At 41.4% G+C, this 22,865-nt stretch overlaps 1 protein-coding gene across 3 annotated transcripts in view; it reads right to left on the reverse strand.

The window, feature by feature from the left end:
- Positions 1 to 22,865, reverse strand: part of DENND4A (DENN domain containing 4A) — a 62,312-nt gene that overhangs the window by 13,558 nt on the left and 25,889 nt on the right. For all 3 annotated transcript variants that reach the window (XM_035131081.3, XM_035131080.3, XM_088656474.1), the window contains 14 exons: positions 21,603 to 21,778; positions 19,062 to 19,162; positions 16,858 to 17,076; positions 16,147 to 16,292; positions 14,794 to 14,927; positions 13,521 to 13,656; positions 9,541 to 9,747; positions 8,963 to 9,091; positions 8,160 to 8,304; positions 6,977 to 7,093; positions 4,822 to 4,971; positions 3,438 to 4,531; positions 2,526 to 2,739; positions 1,081 to 1,175 (listed from right to left, as the gene is read on the reverse strand). In XM_035131081.3, coding sequence (XP_034986972.2) covers positions 1,081 to 1,175; positions 2,526 to 2,739; positions 3,438 to 4,531; positions 4,822 to 4,971; positions 6,977 to 7,093; positions 8,160 to 8,304; positions 8,963 to 9,091; positions 9,541 to 9,747; positions 13,521 to 13,656; positions 14,794 to 14,927; positions 16,147 to 16,292; positions 16,858 to 17,076; positions 19,062 to 19,162; positions 21,603 to 21,778 — 3,063 coding nt within the window. The remainder of the gene's footprint in view (positions 1 to 1,080; positions 1,176 to 2,525; positions 2,740 to 3,437; positions 4,532 to 4,821; positions 4,972 to 6,976; positions 7,094 to 8,159; positions 8,305 to 8,962; positions 9,092 to 9,540; positions 9,748 to 13,520; positions 13,657 to 14,793; positions 14,928 to 16,146; positions 16,293 to 16,857; positions 17,077 to 19,061; positions 19,163 to 21,602; positions 21,779 to 22,865) is intronic.

Genomic DNA, 22,865 nt, shown 5'->3' on the forward strand with positions numbered 1-22,865 from the left:
GGAGTGTGGAACTTCCCTGCTCTATTGGTTTGGTTCATTCTTCTATCAGCACAAAGGAAGGAAGTAGGTCAAAGTGAGGGTGGGAGATGAGGAACGGCTGGGCTCTGTGCAAGCATTGTGTATGTGATGTCACATCAGTCAATAAAACACCCGCTGCTCACTCTCATTCCCCCTCCCTCATCCTTATCAATGCTAAATAACAGAGACCAAACCAAGATATGGAAGGAAAAAGAGGAAGAACCAATTTGTATGTAGAGTTTTTAAATCTCCTAAATACTTGCCCATGGGCCAGATGAAACCAAGCAGTGGCCAGATCCGGCCTGTGGGCTGTAGGTTCCCCACCTGTTTTAAACCCTTTGAGATTTAATTACCGAGTCCTGACCTTTCCAGAGCGCAATACGGAGTTCTCCAACATTCGGCCGATCCCCTTGAGGATACCCCTCCCTGTCACTAAAATTTAATTAGCTGCCTCAATGGAAGAAAAAGCAGCTATGAGGATTTTGCTGCACTGCAGTGTCAACAAATTAGCAGCTGAATCACTCTATTTTTAGAGCTGACAAATACATTTTAGATTGATTTGCTGGCTTCTTCTACCAACAGCTTATCAGTGGGTATCAACGATTGCTCATTTGGATAGTAATGAGGCTTTTGAAGGTTCATTTGAAAGAGTAATGAAGGCCCCCTTAGCAGTAACCGGCAGAAAATCTTCCATTAATATTAGAAAGCTACATTTCTGAACTGAAGGGTCACCTACTGCCCTAAAGTGATGGCCATTCCACAGGGCAAACTAGAAAGTATATGAACCATCCTTTTCATCAGAACTAACACTAACTTAAGCAGGGAAATGTAAAGTAGAGATGAGTGGGGATAGAGCAGAGAGCTCTTTGATGAGGCAGGAGTTTCAGGAAATCAGATGTAGCACAAAAGATCTGGGTCCCATGGTCCCTTGTCTGTTTCTAGCCAGGAGGAGGAGACAACCTGTTATCTGGATACCTCCTCCACACCAAACTGAGAAAGCGAGTAACCTATCCTTTTTGCTAGTTTATATCACAAGCTGTTTAAAAAGGGGAAATGCTGTACCTCCAGTGCGTAATTCTGGAACACGCTGGTGCTGCTTGTACTGCAAGATGATACCAGCTCTGATCTGCCAGGCAAAGGAAACTTTGAAAGAGAGCCTAAAAGGCAAACAGATACTTGTTACTGCAGAAGGAAATGTTAGACTGACCCACGACGGTACTACATTGCCATGGAAAGTACAATTGTTGTAAACAGCTGTCATTCTTTATGAATAGAGCTATATAAGTACTTTTATAAATAAATAGAAATAAATAATAAAAACAGAAACATACTCTTAGAATTTGGAATATTGCTAACAAAAAGCAGAAGAGAAGAGAATGATAGGAGAGGTGGTCATCCCCAGAGGGAAACTAAAAGTTATTGCAAATTAGACATGGTGTGACGTTAGTTGCATGAATACATTGTTGTTGTTGCTGTACAAATAATAGGCAGGGAAGATCCTGAGTAGCTTCTTGTGGATAAGTTTAATTTTCTCTTTCCCTATCACTGTCTTGTGCTGTTGTTAAATAGAAGCAAACTGTTATTATATGTTTTGAATTTTACGACATTTTTTGATTTTGTTTTTTTTGCAATATTTTTTAATGGGAAATGCTTTGAGGCCTGCGTGAAATAAAGCAGTACAGTATACAATACTTCTAAATAACTGTTGTTGACATCTGTCTCTCTCAAGAGGCAATGGTGTGCACCTCCAGGGATGAAATCAAACTGCTGCATTAGCAGCACCGAAGTGGCCTCCCCATGGCACAACCTTGGGCAGTGTGTATGGAGTTCCTGGGCTGCTCAGATGGCAAGACCCGTCTCTCAGCCTCACTGATGTGGTCCGAAGGAAAGCAGAGCAATACATTTAGCACCAGCTTGGCTGACCGAGTTGCCGGAAGGAGGCATACAAGGCACCACCCAACCATCTTAGGGACTCGACTCCGGATTTGTGTAGAGTTTACTTCTCAGCGTTTTCTTCTCCAGAAGATATCGCATAAAGAAGCAGAGGATTAGGATCTGATTTTCCCTTCTCCTCGAAGGGCTACCTTTCCAGGTTAACAAGCCCCATCTTTCCCTCACTTCACTCTACAGCATGTGCAGAACCTGCTTTCTTGACTATTGGACCCACTGGTTTTGTCCACTCCATCTGCCAGAGCCTGTCTTTGTATGCAGGGGAAGTCCCTAACCCATTGAGGGTTTGAGACCCATCAGCTACCCTCACCTGGTTTAGCTGGCCAGTCGAAGCCATTCTTGGGGTGTGGTCGCTGTCGCATGCTGCCAGCTTCTAGGTGACAGCTGAGTGCAGGGTGGGGACCAAAGGTGGACAAACTATCCCAGGAGGAGCACAGTGTGTCTCTCACCAGAAGTACTACCCCTCCCCTAGCACCCCATACACCTGTTACGAAATAACTAAAATAAAATAAATAGGGGAAGAACGGAAATTTGAGAAATTTTAGGCAAACTCTTACCAGACTGAGAAAAACGCTTTGATGTGCCACTATTAGAAGCTGAACTTTCAAGACTTGTCCTACTCAAGCCAATTCCCTTTAACACAGAGGAGGCGTTCTCTTGAGGAGAGGAGTTGCTTTCAAGATCATTGCAGACTTCCTCATCAGTCAGGGAGGCAGTTTCTGAATCAAGGGCCCCAAGGGATGAAATGCTTGCTCGGTCTGAGTTTTGATCCTGAAAACAAGAATAGGAATGTTTTCTGTGCTCAAAGGCCTCATAGAAAGTATCTGGAAGAAATACTACCACCAATACCAACAGAACCAAGCTGGATCGTCTTCTAGAATAACTGCTTTGAACATCCAAGTTGACTTCTATTAACTGGTAGTGAAAAGCTGAGTGCCAAGCAACCTGACTCATGTACAGTATATAGTTAACAAATGAAGACTGAATATCTCCTGCAATGGTTATCATATAGATGACACTTTCAATGTCTCATCACATTCCAAAATTTATTGGCTGTTGGAGAGCAAAAATCTTTTCCTCTTTCAGGATGAAAAATTTGATCAATGCAATAACAACAATTTACTTGTCCCTACAATGCAAGAAGAAAGAGGGCCCTGTTGATTTATTTTGCAACCATTTTCCTTCTCTGTGTTTGACATAACTATTATTTTCTTTCCTCTTGGAGTCTCCCAGAGGAAAGTCAGGTCTGTCAGTCTCAGTGTGATTTACATGCACCTGGCTCTCAAATCACCGGATTTGTATGCATACCCAAATCTTTGCTGAAAACATTTTTATCATCTTCAGTGACAGGGCAAGTTTCTCACACACCTGCACTGCGCAAAAGAGCTGGACACCACAGTTTGAGAACTGCTGTACTACAGGAGCCATTTTTGTTCCCCTTGCACCCAGCAATGTTTTAAGAAGCTTACCTTTGCTGATGCTGCATACGTAGTAAACTTTGAGTACCACTTGCTGGCCTTCTCAGCAACCCCTTTCCCTGCAGAAAACATGCTGGTCTTTAGAACGTCAAAGGTAGGTGTTAGCAGTGTATCCAAGTTGAACGCAGTTGGAGAGGCAAGAGCTATTGCGCCAGCTGTATCCTGAGATTGTCCCCTGGACAGACTATGAGGAGAAAATACTGGAGAGGACCAAAGTCTGTCCCTTCTCCTTTCTTCATTTTTTATGTGGTAGCTTTTGGATTTGGTAAGGTTCGCCAGTCTGGGTGAGTTTGGAGGAAGGCTAGATCTCCGGCATGGCTGAGCCAACGTTGGACTCTTTTTGTTGGTGTTCTTGTCACTGTAGGCCATTTGCAAATCTATGCTTGGTGTACGGTTTGTTAAGGGGCTGCTCATATTGTTCATATACATTTCTATTTCTTCAGCTAAATCTCGCCTTGCAGACGGGGTTGAGGCACTTCTGTCCTCATCATCATCCTCTTCTTCTTTCTGTTGTTCTGTTTCAGCAGCCAGCAAGGAAAGTGGATCAAATCCCATCTCAACACCAGTTTTCTCAACAAGCTTCACTGGAAAGCTGATGGCTCGCTGAATCCTCTTGGGCTTTTTATGTAACAGCTTCACAGTCTTCACTGGAAAAGGTTCATTATCCAAATCTTCCAAATCAAATATGACAGGAGACTCTGTTTTGTCCACAAAACTGTCCTCATAGGGAGCATCCTCATCACTGGATTCTTTCTCCAAGTTCCCTCTCTTACTGGGTCCCAAGGAAGACTGCCTGATGTTGAGAGTGTTGGGCCTTTTTCTCTTCTCAAACACTTTAGAAAGAATTTTTGCATCCACTCCTAGTTTTTCAATGATTTGTTCTGGACTTGCCTCCTGGTTAATATGGTTTTTCATGAGTTCTATCAGAGCATCTCCACTCAGATTACGGTTCCTGTTTCTCCAAACTATCCGTTTCTGATCCAATTCAGCTGCATTTAAGTGCCTGCTTCTTAAGCTTTCAACTTTAGTAACTCTTGTTTTGTTGATATCCTCAAAGCAAGAGAATAACAATCCTGCAGAGCTTTCTGCAAGAGGGGGAAACACACACAAATCCAGGGAAGTTGAGTTACTTTAGTCACAAAGCAAAGCAGTGAAGAAATTGCCATAAAGCCTAGATATCTCTAACATGTGTAGGAGTTTTATGATAGAATGGGGACCCTTATGTACTACCATATTAATACAGAATTCTGTTAACAGTCCTGGGGAAAAAATATCTGGCCCTCTTATGAATGAATGCATGCAATGGGATTGTTGTCTTACAGAAAATAAATGAGTCAAAACCATCAATTCGTAAGAATCAACTGCACCAGCTTACCTCTGCCGATCTCTCCTGCTGTATCTGCTACTTTGCCAATTTTATCATTCAGGCGAACAATCCTTGACACAGGCTTAGCTCTATTCGAATTTTGATAATTTAATGAAGGAAGGCAGTCACCACTTCCCTTTCCACTTTCTACTTCAGATACTGTATACAAAGACAATATACATATATCACTTGTCAAGAGTTGAGCTTGCTCTCAGTAAATGCTAGAAAAAGACATGCATTAACCATAAGCCATCTCCCCATGTTGTTAGGTATTCAAAAGTCAAACTAGCATACCATGTAGACCCCCTCACACTTCTTTACTGCTCGCAGGGCAGGCTGGTTTGCATATATTACATGTTTCCGTATGATACTGTGCATGTGTGTAGGTGCTAGCATGGTGCATTATCAGCAAGGGAACATGGCAGCTGAAACCTGCGCAGCAGAATCTCTTAGCAGTAAGTACACATGACAAGTGATTGCCATATAGTAGCAGGGAGGAGGGCAGTGGCAGGAGGTGATATTCAGGGGTCAGCAAACTTTTTCAGCAGGGGGCCGGTCCACTGTACCTCAGACCTTGTGGGGGGCCGGACTATATTTTGGAAAAAAATATATGAACGAATTCCTATGCTCCACAAATAACCCAGAGATGCATTTTAAATAAAAGGACACATTCTACTCATGTAAAAACACCAGGCAGGCCCCACAAATAACCTAGAGATGCATATTAAATAAAAGGACACATCTACTCATGTAAAAACATGCTGATTCCTGGATTGTCCGTGGGCTGGATTTAGAAGGCGATTGGGCCGCATCCGGCCCCCGGGCCTTAGTTTGGGAACCCCTGGTGATATTGCTTATGCGCTTATTCCCAGCTTAGACTGGTTCTCCAACTACAGTCATTCCTGGATTGGGATAGCCTCAGTTACCCATAGTCTGGTGGCCTCCCACTTGGACTACTGTAATGTGATCTATGTGAGGCTGCCCTTGAAGGTAGTCCTGAGGCTGCAGCTAATACAGAATGCTGCTGCTAGGTTAATAAGTGGGGCAACCTAATGGGACTAGGTGTCACGTGTACTTAAGACACAACACTGGGTGTCAATGAGCTATTTGGCCCAATTCAAGGTATTAGTATTTACACCCGAGGCCCTAAGTGGCACGGGACTCAAGTACCAAAACAGTGCCAAGGTGCTTCAATCTCCCTTACTATTAACTTTTAGGAGAAATTATAAAACATTCCTGTTTACCTAGGCATTGGATGGCTGAAAATCCTGGTCTGTGGCAACCCTGGAATTATTAGTCAAAGAGGAGGTGGTAGCTTTTAGGAGTTTTAAACTGTTGTTACAGGTTGCTCTTAATTGGATTTAGAAGTTTTAATTGTATTGCTTTTGCACTGTTATGTTTGCTGCCCTGGGCTCCTTTGGAGGAAAGTGCTGGATATAAATTTTATTAATAATAGCAGCACCACCACACAATTTAACATTGATTTAGAAATGTGCACACACACACATCCCTGTAAAAATCTAGGTTCTTTGATCCGTTATGCAACTGAGTAACAAAGTCTTCATGCTCTTCCCAGAAGCACAGAAAATCTGTACTTTTCACCAGAGGCAAAAAACCAAGTTTTTCATGTCTGTTTTAAGACTCATAATAGATTAAAATCCCCTGCAGGCGTAACCATCTTTCCAAACCTCCTAAATTCAAATGTGCATAAATTCACTCTATGAAAACATAGAGGTTGTTATAGTTCTACATCATATGCATTTGCTCCAGTGAACATTCAGCCAATAATAAAAAGGGCCGAGAGAATAATGGTGAAGAAAGAAGAAAGCCATTTGCCTTATTGACTCTCTTCTTTGTCTTTGCATTTGCCTAGCAGTGCTTGTGGAAGGTATTCATTTTAATTTTATATATTGCATTACAGTGCATTGATAAACCAAGGCACCCAAGGGGGCTAACAATTAAAAATACTGACACCAAAAGGTGTGGCTGCCCCAATAGTTCTCCCAAGCTGCTGGTGGTCTATGATGCAACATGGCACAGAAATACACCAGTAAAGGGATATTCAAAAGAGAGGCAGTGCAGAAAAGTTGGAATCAAAACAACCCCAAAGGAACAAAGGAACAGAATTTAGGCAACATAACAAGTATCAATACTTGATACTTACAAGAACTAGAGTCACTCTCTTTCTTCTCTTCCTTTTGCTCACCATTCCTCTGAGCAGTGGCTTTCCCTTGTTTAGCTGCTGCTTTCGATAGCCTGTATAACAGATCTGAATGTTCCCCTATCATAAGAAAAAGGATTTTAAAAAATTAACAATACATTTTTACTATAAAAAGAATGCCAAGCAGAAAGGGAACAATGGGATGCTGTTGCGATGAAATATAGAGGTGATACTGTTTGTAAAAGTGACCATTTGTTTGAATGAGGAAACTCAGTAGTAAAACATTTCCAGAAACTTGGGGGACTTTTTGGTGTCTAAAGACTGTCCTCAGTTAATAGGGCGGTTCTGCTTTTAGAGACTGCCTGTATTTTTTGCGTGGCACTGATTATTAGAAAGAAGACCCTTGGTTCCAGTACCTGTATGGCTGCAGTTAGGAAGGATGTAAGAAGCTGTTTGTGAGAAAAGGGATTTTTACCCTTCTGAATTATGAAATTCAGTAAGACCAGTGCTTTTTTTTGGGGGGGGGGTTTGCAGACTCCTGAGTAAGACTGTCTTACCAGATAAATCTAGACGACAGCCAGTAACTTAATCTCTGCCAAAATGTCAGTCTAGAATGTATGTATTGTGGACCACTGTGACTTGTACAGGGAAGAAGCATGGTTCAGTGGTTGAGGATCTACTTTGCACGCTGAAGGTCCTGGGTTTGGTCCCCTGTGCCATCTCCAAGCAGAGCTGAGAATGTTCCCTGTCTGAAACCATGGAGAGCTGCTGCTGGCCTGTGTAATTAGTGCTGACCTCGATGGACCAATGCAGCTTCCTATGTGTCTAATATTTTGAGATAGCAATGCGATAAATCTCTAAATATTTGTTCCCCATAGTTTTACCAGAGAGACCCAGGATTCTAACCATTCCTCTTCCATCAGCGTCTCTTCCTCATTGTGTCATATAGCTTATCGTATTTTCAAGAGGTACACGCAGCAGAATGTGCTACATAGCTGAGGCCCTATCAGTCATGTTAGTCTGGATAAGACACCCCTGGTTTTTGTGTCATCCATTACAGCAATTACAACACTGAATAGAATATGCTGCATAAATTAAGACTGATTTTGAAATCTGGGCATTTCTACCAATTGAGAGCAGTTACATTTGCAGAGCTACAAACCAAAAAACGCATAAAAACTCCTACCAGAAAGAACTTTGTGGATGCCATTTGCAGGTTGCTTCCTTAGAACTCTTTTAAACTGAGCTATTCCTAAGACAACGTTTCTTATCTTCGTCCACAGAAAATAGCCACTTCGATTGCTTGACGGCCAAGTACTTTCCAAAACAGCCTGTAATAACAGTAAAGGAAATTAATTAAATCACACAGCCTAAGGATCTTGGAGTAGTGCACTTTCAGTTATCCCATTCTATATTAAAACAATCCAATGATCAACTTGTTCCAAAAATGTCATGGCTAAAAAGGATTTTGAGACCTGGGTTTCCCTGGTCTCATTCTGGGCAAGACCACCTGCACTATACATTTAAATCAGTATTGTGCCACTTTAAATAGCCACAGCTTCCTCCTAAGAATTCTGGAAACGGTAGTTCGTTAAGAGTGCTGAGAATTATTAGGTGACCTCCATTTCCCCCATGGATCTACCATTTTCAAGAGACATTGTTTGTTAAACCACTCTGAGAACTGTGTTAAAAAAAGAGAACAGATGGATAAAAATCCAAACCATGTCTGTAGTCATGCATACATATACTCTGTGCATTTTTTCTCACTTTCCTACTCATATTGAAACACTGCCCCTCAATGAGGCCAAACATAGATTCACAAAATGTTTAGGGGTATGCGTACTCCTGCATCCCCCCAGGAAAAAAGTACTGCATATACTATAGTTTGCTGAAATCAGACATTGGCCAATTGATCATTAACTATCTTTACTAAACATTATTTTTCCAGTACTAAAATGCAAGGCTTTCAAATAATTAACAAACATTTACCTTATTATAATAACCATATGTAATGGCATTGGGGTCAACTCCAGCTTTTTTCATTTCAAAAAGGACTCTCACTGCTAGCACAGGCTGGCCATATTGTCCACATAACTGCATCAACAACCGGTAGCATACCTGAAAAAAACCAAGATTCTCCTTGTCAGATAAAATAATAATAATAATAATAATAATAATAATAATAATAATAATGCATTATTTATATGCCGCCCATCTGACTGGGTTGTCCCAGCCACTCTGGGCGGCTGCCAACAAAAGATAATAAAAGCACAATACAAATTCATTCTCAAGAAACTTGCTAACTTAGGGCCATCATCATATTTCAGAAAAGACATCCATTTATGTCAGGATCCCATCTAACCTAGACACTGGAGAGACCTCTATAAAGGAAAAGGCTTGGGGTCTCATAGAGAACCCTAAAAACCTAGAGGAACTTGCAGCAGTGCAGATGTGGCCTGAAGAGACCCATATTAGGGATTCCTCAGCTCCCACAAGAACCTCTCCAACCCCATTCTGAGCCTTTCCTTCATCCTCAACTCCCCCCTACCATCCCACAGGCCTTTTACCTCGTCAGGTGGATCAATCTTTTTCGAGTGCATTTTCCGCAGCACATCATAGGCTGTCCTCAAAGCCCTCACTTTGGAATGGCACACCTTGACATAGGCAGGAAGGCAGATAAACCAGAGGCCATAGCAGTGGCGCAGCAAGCACCTAGACCACATCTGAGGGATGGAGGAATACCTCTTGGCTATCTTGTGGGCCGACTTGATTTCCTGCAAAGACACATTGAAAATATTGTGTTTTAGGTATGTTACACTTTTTAAAATCCTCTTCACATCCACAGAAGGGATATAAGCATGAGGCAGATCCTCACTTGAATTATTTCAGTAACAGCTCTGCAACTATCGACTGCTGCACACTCTTCGCTGGAGGCCACAAAATTGTGGAACGAATTCAGTTGGTCTGCGAGACTCAGTGGTTGTCTGGCAATACAAACAACTAGCAGCTTTTCACGTGGTCACAGAGAGCCTCAGGAATAAATTAGATGATACACAAGGGATCTGTGATCAGGTCTCCCAGTGTTTTCTTCTAAGCTTAAATACAGCTGCTAGGGGGAGGTGAGTGCAAATTGGATCAGGACTATAGTGCTAGGGAAGTGGGTTTATATTTATTACTCACTTTTTTCAGAAAAGGGAACTTAAAGCCACTTATAAAAAATATCAAAAACAAGCATAAAAAACCACACCCAACATTAATGTATTTAAAAGAGCAAATCCAACTCAGCCCCGCTCAACTAAATGATAAGCAGAAAATTTAGATCCAAAAGCCTAGGAGAACAAGAACATTTTGGCCTGGCACCTAAAAACAGACAATGACGGTGCCAGGCCTACCTGAGAGCATTCCAAAAAGTGGAGCCACCACTGATATGCCAATCAAATCATCAGTCTGTGGTGGCTAATTTTTTTAAATTAAAAAAACCTATATCAGATAATCGAGCCACGGATCCAGTCTGGTTCTTCTACATCTTAGTCTTCAGACTGAAGACAAGCTATTATGGGCCTATGCTGGCTCAATTGCTCACCAAACCTGTGGGTTTCCTGGAAGAAGGTGTTCAGTACTATGTTTTACTTTGGCTTCTGCAGCCTGCTTATCTCCTGGTGTGCAGGATTTGGTGGCCTAATTCAGCAAAGGCTATGCCTGGTTGGTGAGCTCTGACACCCTCATTAATTCCACTGTTGCTTCATTTCTAAAATCAGAAAACTGGTGTTTCTAGTTCATAACTGAGAAGACACAAGGATGACTAATACACTTAATTTGTTTGAAATGCAAACTATTATCTGGTGGAATCATTTGAGGGTGACAGCATGCCAGCACCACCGCAACAGAACATACATATTCATCTGAAATGCAACAGAACGTGGAGTGCATTAGAGGGGAAAATAAGCTCCTTAAATGGTTGCTCAAACCACAAGATAGATAGATAGATAATAAAAGTCAAGGTGTCATTATCTGAATGTTGAACAAGAGCAGCACAGTAGAAAAATAATTACTGGGATAACTCGGTCATTACCCTTGCTGTACAACCAGCAGGTGCTCAAAAGAATTTTCATTAGTTAAAGCATGAGTTGGGCATATCACTGTATTTTTACATGCCAAACAGCGCTCACAAGAACAAGAGGTAAACAAGGTTAAATGACTTAACTATCCAAATTAGATATTAAACCTGTTTCCAGCAGGTTGCAGACACCAATAACAAAGGAGATGCCTCCCATACAAGGAAGAAGCCCGTGATTATCTGCTTCATGTCTAACTCTGCAGTTCTTATTTATTCATATACTGCCATCTCATAAAATATTGCAAAGGGTGTGTAGCAATATATGTATAAAATATAACTTTACAAACAGTACAACAACCTACAAACAGTAAAAAATAATCATTAAAATGACAGGCTAATCAAAATGTTTTTAAAGGCTGGTTTCATAGGCTAGTTTCAGACGCCTGAAACTGAAGGGGGGGGGGTACCTGCCGATCTCTGTTGGAAAAGTATTCCCCAGCATGGGACTGGGGACACTAAATGCCCAATTTCTAACTGAGGCCAGCCTTGTCCTTCCCACCATTTTGAAAGCCCACTTCTGCTCAATAGTTGGACTTGAAAATGGTATGAAAGGGTGTCTTACTGGATAATCCTGTGAGATGGGAAAAGAAACTCTTTTTAGAAAGCAGCCTTGAAGATTACTAATGCAGAAAGACTGGAAATCTAAATCTGATATAAGCATTGTATGAATTTTGTTACTTTTTATTGGATTTTATTTTTTTGTGGTGGTGCTTTTTTGTAATTGTATTTTAAAATGTTGTAACTTGCCCTGGGCCAAGGTGATTGAAAATTATTAATGGGTTAGTCACCAGCTACTTGATGGATTAAGTCCCCCAAATACCAGAATTTTGGTTTGTTTCTAATCAGACTGCAGATAATTTAGTAGCCACCTTCCAAACTATTATCTCAATATGATTTACAGTACACATAAAATAGATGAAAATGATTCAAAGCAATTTAAAACAAAACTAGACAGTTAGATTGACAAATGCTCCAAATACCATAATTGTGGTTTGTTGCTAGTAATAGTGACTAAATAAAACCAGCAAGGAAGGTGAGGAGCAGAAGAAAATGGAAAAATATTGTTCAGAAGGACAGAGGAAGGTTATCTGATAAAACATACTATGAAAGAAAGATACAAACTGTGAGGAAATGTTGTTTTAAAAGTGGTTTATTATGCCTAATTCTACCCACAAGCACTTCTGCGCAACAGCTGCTGTGGATAGCAGAGGGAAAGAAAAAAGAAATGTGAGATTATAGCATGGAGTCCCTAGGGAGGCTGAGATCCTCGTTACAATTCAGTATAGGCACTCAAACTAAGTTCCTATCATTGACAAGCAGAGGTTCATAGAGCACCCAGAAGCTGGAATAAATTATTCCCAAATAACACACAAATGTGCATTTCTGGACTGCCACAAAGCTGCGACTCCTTTTACTTCTTTTTCTTTTCAAAAGCCCATTGCTATGAGAATACATCCCATAACGTAACCCAATTTTACACAATGCCTGCACTTATTTTCATTACAGTGGTGTTGCTGGGATGTCTGCCTCTTTAACTCTTCAATGTAAACAATTTACAAAGCACTTTAACCTGCTCTTTAAATTTCCTGAGTTTCTCTCAAAAGCAGCTCACGATGAAGTATGGGGAAACTGCTGCTTAAGAGATAATCTAGTTCAAAGTCCCAAAGGGCAGAAGCTTGTTACATATGTGGCTGGACAGCTTGTTGGGTTGGGAGTGAGGAAGAGGCTGTGCATAAGAACATAAGAAGAGCCCGGATGGATCAGGCCAAAGGCCCATCTTGTCCTGTTCTCACAATGGTCAACCAGATACCTCTGGGAAGCCCACAAGCCGAACCTCAGCCCAATGTTAGAGTGGGTGGGTATCCCAATATGATGCTGGACTACAGCTGCCATCGTCCCTAGGACCAGCGGTCAGGGATGATGGGAGTTGTGTTCCGGCAGCATTTGGGGACCCTGTCCCTGCCTCCCAAGGCTGATCTAAAAAGTAAAGTAACATTACCGTAAAAACAAACAAACCTTGTTCTTTCCCATTTAAAATTATACTGGAAAGCATTTATTTGAGGTAAATTATACACTGACCTCTGTGTGGGTATTCAAGAACTCTTGCTGCAGCCTGTTCCAAACAACAGCGGAAATGCTATCTTTTTATTGGCTTGTTTTTGTTCTTACTTTCATTATGTGTTTTATATTGTAATTTTATGTTGTGAACCGCCCTGAGATCTATGGATGAAGGGCAGTATACATATTTAATAAATGGAAATGAATGAATTAACTGTACTCTCTCCACTGTCCATGGCAGCCAATAGTGATTCGCTGTAACTTGCCCAAAGTTTGAAGAGACTGTAAAAAGCACTGCAGTAAGCTCCTTGGGAGAAACAGTGAAACCAGGAAACACAGAACACCGAAGGGTGCCGCATGCTTACTAAGTACCTGTTTTGTTCTCCTGAACATTGGCAATGGGCTGTTGGGACTGCTGGCTTTTGAAGACAATCTGCTGTTCTGTAATGTCAGGAGTGCCTTAGGCCGCTCAAACAGATCTTGCTGCAGCACAGGAAATCCACTATAACTGAAAAAGAAAGGAGATGCCATTTTATTATATTTACTTATTCCCCACACTATAAAGAGGGCTCTGGGCCATGATGCTGCTTTGGGTTCCTTCTGACTACAACTGATATTTCCAAGGGTTACAGTTCTATTATAGGAGTAAGAAACTAAATAGAGAACACACAAGCTTGCTGTACTTTCTTTGTTTTTTCAAGTAAAAACCCTGACCGGGGGGGGGGAGGGGGGCGGAATGGACAGAAAGAGAAATACATCCTTCAAGCATTTATTTATTGAGCAGAATCAGCATATAATGCTTCAGTAACTGACCAAATTTGGCCCTCTGAAAATTGCTGCCCATCTTCATAATTGAGACAACAAAGAGATGGGGAGGGATGAGGGGAGGGACTTACAAAGTTGCCTGGTACTGAATCTGGGCTATGGCCATTACTCTTACTGGCTGTGGGTCTCTAGGGCGTGTGTGTCTTAGGCAGAGAAGGATCTTTCCAGTCATGTGTTGCCTGGTCCTTGGAGATAGAACTTTTTGCACACTAAGCATGTGCTCTGCGATCAAACTATGAAATTGCCGTTTGTGACAAATGGACTAAATGACAGGTTAACTTGGGCCCCCTCTTCTCTGTATGACCCTTCAGGAAAACTCTTTCCTGAGCAGAGATCTATATACTTACTTAAGGCTGAGTATTTAACTAATGATTTTATTTTATTTTTTAGTTTGCTATTCACTTAGAATGACAACTTCATTAGTATTGACTGCATTTATGTAATCAACGTCTGAAAAGCTTATTTAGTTTCTAACGAACAAAGAAAGAGCAGAAGCCCATAAAAATCAATATCAACCTGCAAACTCATTTGAAAGAGAAAATTAGATTTCTGGATTTTTTTAAAAAAAGACTTTCAAGAAGACCAAAATAAACAAACAAACCCACCAACCACCAATTGGTGGTTGCCAAAATAAGCAAAGGTCCGGTGTTCAATCTGGGGAGTGGATGGTGGGTGAGATAGATAGATATAAATTGTTTAGGCCAGGTACAGCTATTACCCTTTACTGGTACAGCAAGTTTGACACACAAAATACTTTGCAGCCAGCACAACTTAGGGACCAGCATTTTGTCAGGATTCTTGCCACATTCCAAAGGGTTACCTGTACTGTGATGGAACCTCTTCTCCATTGGGAAGGTGGGGGATCTCCAGGGGAGTTATGAAAACCGTGTGTTCACTCTTGTATGATTCATCCAGTTCTATAAGCCGCGTGTCACCAGTCCTATCCATATCTACCTGCATAAAATAGTTTTAAAATATATTTTATCTCAAGTACAATGTATGTTCACGCTTTGGAAGCAGAGCATTGTTCATACAATGGTGTGTAGAAAAAACAGTTGCCAATGATACAGTAACATTAGGGTTTTTACAATCAAGCGGTATATAAATTTTATGAAACATTTAGATAATGTTTCCCATGATTTACTGTCATTGCTTGCAATTCCCCCACCTTCAGTCTCTTTGAAAAAAGAGAAAGAAAAGAAAAAGGCTGCATCTTGGAATTTGTTTGAAGAAATTTACCAATTCAGTATAAAGATGAGAGGGTTGTTTTCAGCATACTGCTTTCAAAGGCTTTCAAGTCGTATCCCTTTCATAGAATATTATCATGCCTGGTTTATCTTGAAAGTGATTCCAGCAGTCAGCTTCTCACAAAAAGTGATATTTTTCAGCGGCTCATTTTATGCTATATGCAGAGCAAGGAAACAGGATTAGCTTGGTTAAGCATGTTTCAGTGTGTGTGTTTATGTAATAAATACATTGGCATGACACACAGTGAACATACTTAACCAAGCTAGTCCTGTTTCCTTGCTCTGTATAGCAAAACCTACTGCTGAACAAACCACTGCTCCCTTTGTAGAAACCCAATTTCTTCACAGGATCCTATGTCAGGGAAGGCTACCTTCTGCCGAGGAGCTTTTCTCCCCCTGCTTGCAGCAGAATTGTCTGTTATCAATAAAATGGCACTTGAGCTTTTTATTAAATAAATTATTTAATTTTATTAAATAAATTATCTTTCTAGCATATGACAGGAAAGAGATGGCCGATATCCATAGTTGCTGAATTTCTCTCAGGTGTGTGACATGCACTTTATGTTGCAACAATTAAGTCAAGGGTACACTTGCAAAAAACAACAACAAAAGTCATCTTCAGAATGTTCTGCAGTTTTCAGAAATTTAAAGGGCACATTAGTGCCAGACTGAGTGTCAGCTGCGAAGATGTCAACTATGTGGACACTGACAGATTTAATAAAATCTTTGGTATCAGAACCAATTAGATCAGTCTTTGCCAACATCGTGCTCTCCAAATGTTGCTGATCAACAACTCCCATCAGCAACAGTGGGCAGTGTGGGGCCATGAGAGCCACTCTAAATTACCTAGAGTTGCCAAAACCTATGTTTGCAGAGTGTGTGTTGTCAGACATTGTTCAACGGAGAAGTATGTCAGCCACACTTACTTTATTTACACAGTCATCAAAAAATGCAAGACTTGCATCTTTATCACTGACAAAGGAGCATTCTTCAATGAAGCGAATGAACATTTGTGTCTTGGTCATCATAGTGTAAAACTTCTGATGTGAACGGTCACGGCTTTTTAAGAACCCTATAAAGTTAAAACGGAAACCCAACATTTGATGGTATAAACATGGTTGGCAGGGAAAGCAAAGAACATATAAAAGGAAATAAAATCAACATTCCATATGGGGTCCCGCTACCATCATCAGGAGCCACAAAGGTGAAAGAAACTCAAAGTCTAAATGTCATGTTGAAAAACCTCCAAAAACTAGACACTGAATTTAGCCTAAAGCTTAAGTACTTAAGCCCAGGTGAAACCATGGTAGAAATCCCATGCAGAAATGAACTGCAAGAAGATACTAAAATACTGCCTGGGCCTAAAACAGACAGGTATGCATTCATAGAATCATAGAATTATGGGACTGGAAGGAGCATCTAGCCCAACCCTCTACAATGCAGTAATCATAGCTAAAGAATCTGGGACATAAGGCCATCCAACCTGTTTAAACACCTGCAATTCAACTAAGTGTTATTTTCAATGGGTCTACTCTGAGTAAAACTTAGTTGGATGCAATCCCTTTACAGCCTCCCCCTTGCCAGTCATTTTAACCAAGCTACAAACTGGAGGAAGGTATAACAGTCTGCTCCCTTACCTTGCAGCTCAAATAGGGAACTTGCATCTGTTGCTGTTTCAGAAGGTGCTTGGGTAATGGGTCTTAGATATGACCTGTAACCTTTTAGGATAGAGGCCATGAAACAGAGAAACGCCTCCTGGATTTCCACATCTAACAGATGCAGCTTCTCCCCTGAATGGAAATCATAGTCATTCATAGCCAGCTCCATCAGTGCATCATCTCTTGGCCTTTGCTGCACTGTGAATAAAAGTAAGGATGAAATATGAAAACGTTCCCAGTATTCAGTTAGCATTTCCTTTCTGCTCCACAGGGCTTACTTCATTATCCCACCTTGCTAAGTTACTTATGCTACTTATAAGTGGCAAACATTGCCTGTTCCTTTCTGTCAAGATGTTTCCAGACCAATAAACTTATTTGCATCCTCAATGTGTTATTCAGAAGCCTGTAGCATACTGTCACAAATGGAGGCAAGTTTAATTTTGCTTCAAGCACTGACACACCAAAGAATGCATATCCTACCATCCTCAATGACTACCAAACACTTACACTGCCTGTCTGGCAAGCCTCTCTGTGACATCAGAACAGCTGCCAGGCTAACATGGCCCACCCTAACATCAGAGCACATCAACCAATGGTACTAAGAGAGGCTGGGAAAGCAGAAGGAAGCAAGCATGAGGTAGGGAATGCAGAGCAACTAGGAGGGAGGTTTGGCAATACTAATATCCCATCTTACTGGTGGCCTCATCACTAGTTCCCTAGATCTGGTTTAAATAGCGGGATACAGCTATTAGCTACGGCAGAGGATGCAAATCACTAGTCTCTAAGATAGACAAAAGACTCAGACAAGCACATTTACTTTTTGCAGAAAAGGCGTCGCTATGGAAACTATGACAGAATTAGTCTGGGTGAAAACACAGTGATATGCACACAGAAAAAGACAATTTATGTAAGCTTTTGAAATGCATACATCAGTTAGTGATATAGCTTAAGCCCCAGGGTGAAATCTGCCATGGACTGCTCCTGTGTGACTCCTGGTTATTTCAGTGGAATTTGCATGTGGCTCTTGGTGCACACTTACATCGCCTCAGTGGAATAATAAAGGGCTCAAGAGAAATAACATTTTTAATAAAAGAAACCACTGCAGATACCTGCTGCTCTGAGCAAGAGTCTAACAAATCTTATGAACTTATCTATTAATTACATCAATATGTTATGGTTCCTCCAAAACAACAAAAACTGGGTACATGTTTCTCTCCTCTCCCAATTTTATCACCACATTGTCCCTGTGAGGTAGGTCAGGCTGACAGATATCAACTGGCCCAAGGTCACCCAGGGAGCTTCACAGCTGAATAGGGATTTCAAATGTGGTCCCTCTGGTACTAGTCCAGCAATTTGACCAGTACACCAGACTGGCTTTCTAAATGCATTTATTCATGTTTATCAATAAATATGAAACAAAAAATAAAATATAAAGCAGGAAAAATGTTCATTGTAGCAGAGGTAGCATAAAGCAGAGTGTGTTTAAAGCACAATTTAAATAGCTGGGTGACTAAAAGGTGCCTAAAAGACCATAGAGAAGGCGCCAGGTGAGCCTCTCTGGGGAACCTTTTCCACAGCTGAGATAACGATTTACTGCGAAGGTCCTCCCTCCAGTCCTAAGTTCACTTGATAGAGTACAGGGAGTGTCAGGCACATGACATTTTTAATTTTTGTAAATAATTTTAATTTGATTTTCAAACCTGGACATTTTAACAAGCCCAACTTTTCAAATATATAACATTTATGCAACCTATTAAAGAGCAATTCACAAAAGTTCCAGAGAGGTAGCCGTGTTTGTTGTTTGTGCTGTAAAAGACTTTTGTGGGACTTTAAAGACTAATAGATTTATTATGGCACAATGATCTGTTTAGCATTTAAGATGCCACAAGTCTCTTAGTCTAATTTTGTCAAAAATCATTGCAAGATTTCAAAATACTGTAATGAAAAACCTATTGTGGTTTTGTCTGAGTTCCTCTAGGCAAGGATGGCTGGCTGAGCACTAAACTGAAATCACTATCTGTTCCATCTGCATAGAATAAGGCACACCATATGTTTTTCCCCCTCTTCAAAAACAGCTTTTTCACTGGATTCCCTGAAGTCCACTCCTGCTAAGTAGCACAACAGCTTAACCATCTTAAAGCATGAACGCCTACAACAAGCCACTGCATATTTTCCCCACTTACATTCTGCTAGCTGCTGATACAAGTTATTTAGAGTGTTCATCAGGTTTTTACAGGGTTTCTTTGGCAAGATCTTCCATGCAATATTTTTCTTATCTCCTGGTCTGGAATAAAAACAGAGGTATTATACAGAACATGGTCTTTTGAAAATACAAAGCAACAGCTAAAAAGTGTACACATAATCAGAAAAGGTTATCTAGGTATGGAAACCTTTATTTATAGATGGCAATGTATTTTTAAAAATGCTTATGAAAAGACGACATCTGGCAAAGTGTCCTTCACTGCTCTCGGATTATTCAAGCTTCTGTTCTCCTCTGTTGCTGTTGGAAACCTTGCAAGCATGATTTCCCTCCCCCTCGCTTCTTTCTGTGGGAAGCACCCAACATGCTGTTTGTTTCTATTAATATTTTAAATCTTATCTGGTCCTCTGCTTCCATACTAACTGATTCAGCTTCTCATCTCTCAATTCCCAAGCCTTGTTGCCTCGGCTGATGGTTTCGTTTCAGTATTTCCTTGAAGCATGTGAGAGTCCTAAATATCTGATATCCTGACACCTGTATGGCACACTCATAACAGTTTACTAATATTTTGGTTTGGACACGAGTAAAGTTAAACAAACACCCCTACTCTCCTTTTTACAACTGCAATTGTTCTACAGCAGGCATGTCTGAAGTCCGTCTGAGGGGCCTAATCCGGCCCACTGGTGGTCGGTTTAATCCAGCCCTTGTGGCAGTTTATCTCCTGAGGTAACACCCTAAAAAATGCTCAACAACTTTGGGGTAAAATAATATTAAAGAAGCTCAACAACCTCGATCCTATTCAATCCTAAAAAAAGGTTAACAACTTTGGTTGGCCCTTTGGTCAGCCCTCACGGCCCTTGACTTCATCAAATCTGGCCCTCTTTGGAAAAAGTTTGGACACCACTACAGCAATAATGACTAGGGTGTGCCTCAGGCAGGGGCATTGGAGCTTTGCTGGTGAACAGAATGGCTGGCTGCGAATGAGCTGGGTTGCCTTTCTCCTAGCCCCACAATTTGGCCAATCACAGTGGCTGGGAAGAGGGCAGCTCATGTGGGTGGTGAACTGGAGTAGGAACAGCCCTGCTCCTGCCCAATATAGGCAAGAGGAGCCAAAAAGCAGCTTACGTTTGTGACTTTTCTTCTCTATGCAACTGCTTTGGCTATCTAGCCATAGCTGGTTTATAGTAATGCTCTGCCTGGTCTCATTAGGGTTTCTTGCAATACAGCTACATAAATTTTGCCATGAACTTAAGATGACAGGGCCAAGAAGTAACTGAACTTCCCTCCCAGACTCATCAGGCAAGAGGCAAGAGTTCACTTTTCTCATAGCAAAGGTCTGCAAGCAGTTCCTTTTGGCACTGATGGTGGATTAATGTCACAACTGGCGCAGGGATAAGGGAGGGCAGGCTCCCCACAAACCAGTCTGGGGAGCCCATAAAAGGGACTCAAGAAACTGCACAACAACCATTCCACTGCAATTACCAGTTGCCAGTCATATCCCCACATTGTGGGGACTTTGGGCTTGATCCAGGTCATCAACTGCAGTTAACATGAGAACCTAAAAATTTGCTTGCAGGACCAGGCGGTGAGTCCAGCATTCTGTCCATTTCAAGTTGAGAGCAGTTAAATTAGTAACAACACTGGAACTTGCCCATGAAATCTGTTTCCTTTATTTTACAAACACATTTCCTCTGTACTCTTCCCCGCTAAGGAAGATTGCAAAGTCTAGACCACCAAGAACTGCAGAAAACTAATCTCAGTTCTGCTTTCAGACTGTGTGGTCTTAAGAAGCACCCTTTGTTCACATGAGCTTTAAGTATTGTTTTTAGGAAAGCTAACTGCTTTCCACAGTACTATGAGGATTAGTGAGAGACTATTTGCAAATTACTTAGAATGTGTTTCATGTGCAGTACTGGCAAAGGCAAAGTGCTGAGGTACCCAATTTGTCTGTGTGATCTACTAATGCATGATTTCTACAGCAAGGAAGTGTGAGAAGAAAAACTTAGGGTGACTAGTCTGCACTTGCAGGTTTATTCCTTCATAACTGTAGCACCACTGTAGCTGGTATAGTGGTAAAACAGGTGAATCAACAGCTGGAATGTGTGGAGCTCAATACATGGCTTTATACTCCCAGCTTCAGTCCCAATATGAAGGTATTACCGGTGTACATTACTGGGCTACTGTAAGTGTCCCTGAGATAAAATACATGTAGACACTTGAAATGCACTAGATACATGATAGGTAATCATAACCATTAAGTGTGACTTGTATGCCTCAATGAGCCACCATAAATTTAATGCCATAGATCGAACACTCATCACTTCAGACACAATGATTTTCAGCAGAATCAGAGCACAAGTTCAGCTGCAAGTCATCCGGTGTTGTGTAATCAAGTGATGCAAATGTGAATGGACCTGCAGTTTTTGGTAAGCAGAACTAGGAGATGAGGTAGGAAACAAGAATTCACCACTGTGCCTTCCACTGAACTATTACAAAATCATACGGAAAAGTTCTCAATGCTTACTGTGAAATGGTGTTCGTATCTAGGTCAACGCAGCTAACATCTGGTGGAGGGTCATAGAGATCAAAGTATCTTGAGTCAATTCCTACTATGAATGGACACGGCGCACTCAAAACATCTGCCAGGGCTAGAGGGCAGAGAGGAATGTACGGGCAGGGCCAGTGGAAAGGAAATATCATCTTTAAAAAAGAGAGAAGAATGTATGCATTGTATATAAGCAAACAGATGTGCTTCAAGTTAAGACAACAATCACAGACCATTTTCCACATATGAAGCACTTTCACCATGAACATTCCCTGCAGATTTCAATTAATGTCAATGCAATATTGTAGGCAAAATGCAGCAACTCCTGTACTTTAAAATGCTCACTACTAGGAGACAAAGGGGCAATCCTCCAGGCAGTGATGGCTGGGGCACATAGGGATGGGTAGGGTGGAAAGCAGGGAGCCCAAACAGTAGTTGGAGTCAGAACCAATGACAGGCAGCCAACTAACTCTAGTGTCATCCCCAGCCCCTTTACTGATGAGCTGTACAAAGGCAACACTGAGACAAGTAGGAGGAATGCTGAAAGTCAGTGCCACCTTCTTACTTAATTTCTTATGCATAAGAAGGGGGGGGCACAGGAATAAAGGAAGCGGTCTTATACTGAATCAGACCAATGGGTCTACGTAGCTCTGCAGTGCCTAAATTGACAGGCAACAGCTCTCCAGGGCCCTTCCCACACTGCAGTGTACAAAACATTTACAGATGTTAGAAGGGCAGTGCCCCATTCGCTCTAATGGACCACTGCCTTCAGGGAGCTTTCCTGTGCAAGCCCTGTTGAAATGAATGGGAGAGTACTCTGCTTTACTTCAATGGAACTTGTACGGAATAACTTCCTGAAGTACTGTGGCCAAGGATTGTTATAACAATCTGAAACTGGGTGAGAAGCAAGCAACAGGACACGGAGATGAAGATGGCAAACACTCGCAGCAGCCCATCTGCATAAACATCATTGGAAGGTAAAAAACAACAACACCCCACCACAACAAAAAGCTAAATATTTAACACATGACCCCCAGCATGGAGCAGAGGCCAGGACCCAAAGGATGACAAAGCCTTATGCACGGGGCTTGTGCTAGCTCAGATGAATTTTTGACTTTATTTCTTTGAACAATTGACCTTCATGCTGTGTGATAAACAGCGTTTGAAACAACCCCTCGGTTTGACATGCAGCTGGTGTTCAAGCAAAAACAGTCTAAAGCCCCTGGGTCCACAGAACCATTT

Source organism: Zootoca vivipara, chromosome 13, assembly GCF_965207765.1.
Source record: "Zootoca vivipara chromosome 13, rZooViv2.hap1.1, whole genome shotgun sequence".
NCBI lineage: Eukaryota > Metazoa > Chordata > Lepidosauria > Squamata > Lacertidae > Zootoca > Zootoca vivipara.